The following is a 3,098-nucleotide window of genomic DNA, read 5'->3' as shown; positions in this document are numbered from 1 at the left end:
CCACGTTACTCTTTACGCCTTTAGCCTTCTTTGTATCTTTCTTGCCGTCTACCCTCAACGCGTACCTCTTCGCTCTGAGTCCTACGAATTCTGTCATTATCGCACTATTATTCTCATCTTTCATTAAACCTGGCACTTTTTTATTAACAAGTGGAATATCGTACGCGTTATCTGTTGGATAATCGCTCGTGTCAATCTATGAATATCATGTTTCATCGTCTCGTACACGTCCTCGCACTGGATGTGGTATATAAGGCTATCCGTGTCGGTGTACATAATTTTACATCTGTTGCTATATAAAGGTAACATGTACTCGTGATGAAATTCATACAAACAGATTTTAGATATGTCGAGAATGCACATACCTACGTAGATCGGCTTGTTGAATTTCACCTCGAGTTTGCGCAATTCAACGGCTATCAGATTTTCCGAAAAGATGCTTCGGCTATGGAAATTTGGTTTTGCGATCATTGCCTCCGCACCGTAACGACCATCCCACTTTGTTAGAAGTTTAACATCGACATGATTCCGTACATTTTCCATTGTTTTGCCAAATACCGCGTTGTTCATTAATTTGTATAAATTTTTTTCGAAATCATTTGTCGCATGCGTTCTAAACTGAGTATTAAGCTCGATGTAATCGCGGAGCCATGGAGATTGCGAAAACTCCAATACACGGTGTATCTTTGTCACGCGAAGCCCATGACGCGTGCACTGTTGCAGGTTGCGATAGTGTATGACGTAACGCTTCTTATCATACACTGTCGCGAGAAGTTTATCCTGCCGCTTGCCGGGTGGCTTATCGCGCGTTGGACAGAACGGTAGGTCAATGTGTGTGTCGTGAAGATGCTGCGGATACTCGAGATCGACCTCAAGAATATAACCTATCGTTGAGTCCGCAGCGATTGTGCTCGCGTCGAAATTCGTAATATCTTCGATCCATCGAAAATTTGCATATGGTAGTGGTTGACACATCGCCCAACCATACAAATTATTGACATCAAAGTACATCAGGTACGAGCATGGTTTGGATGGATCGTAAGACTGCATGTACTTGTTATTGGCTCGAGCGTACCTGTTCGAGCACTGGCTCAAACCACCGCGTATACCGCGTTCCACAAACATGAACATGTCAATGTCTGTGAGCAGTTCGAAATTTACGCGCGTGTGTTTCAGCATGGCGTCCCACGTGAAACCAGGCAAAGTATAATAATACGTGGGATCTAATCCATAACTGTTGATGCTACTATCGCGAAAATTTTCAAAAATGTCGGCCAATAACAAGACATCTATCTTCATATATAAATCGCTGTAGTCGCCTAAGGTTTGGATGGAAAACCGCTGCCAGACATTCTCGGCGCGCACGTAATCGCTCTCGGATACGGTGACTTCGGTCAAAGAACTAAAAAATGACGCGCGGAGGTAGACACGGGTCCTGCAACTTGTCCACGCAATCCACATATTCATAGGGAAATATACCTTTTCGTGTCAATAGATCGAAATCGTCGCTGGATAATGTTGAAAATTTAGATCGTACAATTTTTAATTTGTCTCTATGGAGAAACGATGCCAATCTATCGAGGCTGGTACTCAAAAATTTGTATGAGTCAATAAATCGCAGCTTTATGCAATTTTGTCGCTTTGAGTTTTCTATGGTACTTTTGACATTTTTTGTAAAGGAAATGTATGTCTCCTTCGTTATCGGTAATACATCAATTGTGCCCTCGAACGCGGTAGCGATTTCTTTAATTATGAAATGTGCGTCATAGCCGGATAAATTATGAAAAACGATTGGAATGAAATACGCATCTTTGTAATTTAAGTTACAATTTGAATGTGCGGGGCCTCTATATTGTCCGGTTAGATGGCAATGGTCGCGCACTCGAGTGTCGTCTGGCGCGAACGGTTTCTCGCATATGTGGCAGTGCGTGGTGCTATTAAATTTCTCATACTGTTCTTTCGAAAGTGTTTGCATGGGAACATTACTCGACAGAATATTCTTTACACGATATGCTAATTCTTCTAGTTGGTCGGCGAACCATGCGATGCAATCCTTGTCACGACGAAACTGATATGTTGATAGCGAGTCGTCATATGAGCAGTGCAGGTAATAAGCGATGCTAAATACTTCATGGTGCTGATATGCTTTCGGATCCGTATCCATCTTTTTCAGGATACACTCCAAGTCGGCGTAGATGACAAACGACACTCGTTCCTTCCTACTGTGATTGATAAAACTGAGCCACTTGTCCTCCTCGCTGGGTAATACAATCGCGCAGTTATTTATCTGTTGACAGTCCACGCTGTGGGCTTGCAACTTGACGTTGGAGCTAAAGTAGTGCAAGCATCTGGAAAGAAAAACATGTTTTTAATATATATTTTTCAAATAAAACAATTTTTCATAAATTTTATTGATACTAACCGATCGCAAATGTGCTTTTTGTGCTCCTTCTTGCTGAGTTGAAAACTGACGAGGCGGGATAAGTTTTTTATCCAGAAGAAGTGACCCACTTCAGCATCCCCCTGATCTTGCAGGTATAATAGGTTCACGTGCTTCTCGTTCTTCTCATCAGTGACTCGTAGCGGTACGATTACGCGTTCACAATTGTTCTTTTCATCGATGCTGTATACATTGATGGAAATACTGTTCAATTGTTCAACTTTTTAATACCACTTAATGTTATCGGCATTGGGACGTCTCGCAGGTTTAACACATCACTGTAATGCGGATACGACGACTCGCGCTCCGCGTGTCTTTCAGTTGGATAGAGAGCAGCGACCACTGACCACGCGAAACACGCATTGTCCATGGATTGTACGTAGATCACTGCTTTCTTTCGTTTCACCACTTCTGGCATGTCTATATGATATCCCGCGCGCATAGGATTGCATTTGTTCACGTTAAGGGGATGCTAAAGCCGCTGGCGAACTCGATTAGTGTCGATAAGATAGGAGATCGCGTCAATTATCGATTATTTTTAGTTCTAAGTTCTACGTTAGATGTCGTTTTCGGCAGCAGTAAAGAAGAAATTGGAGGGCAGACCTCCAACTTCTTCTTTACTGCTGCCTTAGAATCTACGCATATGACATTTTACATT

At 42.4% G+C, this 3,098-nt stretch overlaps 1 protein-coding gene across 1 annotated transcript; it reads right to left on the bottom strand.

Moving 5' to 3' along the window:
• Window positions 1–123: 123 nt before the first annotated feature.
• On the bottom strand, window positions 124–2,863 carry LOC105566057. The gene has a single exon (XM_012019771.1). The coding sequence runs from the start codon at window positions 1,465–1,467 to the stop codon at window positions 124–126; it is 1,344 nt and encodes a 447-aa protein (XP_011875161.1). The 5' UTR covers window positions 1,468–2,863.
• Window positions 2,864–3,098: the final 235 nt, after the last annotated feature.

Source organism: Vollenhovia emeryi, unplaced genomic scaffold (assembly GCF_000949405.1).
Source record: "Vollenhovia emeryi isolate VEMERY1.0 unplaced genomic scaffold, V.emery_V1.0 DF943331.1, whole genome shotgun sequence".
NCBI classification, from domain to species: domain Eukaryota; kingdom Metazoa; phylum Arthropoda; class Insecta; order Hymenoptera; family Formicidae; genus Vollenhovia; species Vollenhovia emeryi.
The sequence above is the reverse complement of the archived record's forward strand: the minus strand, read 5'-3'. Positions and strand labels throughout refer to the sequence as shown.

Bases quoted from the DNA above. Each gene is read 5' to 3' on its own strand.
- LOC105566057 (XM_012019771.1), bottom strand. From the start codon at position 1,467: ATGAATATGTGGATTGCGTGGACAAGTTGCAGGACCCGTGTCTACCTC.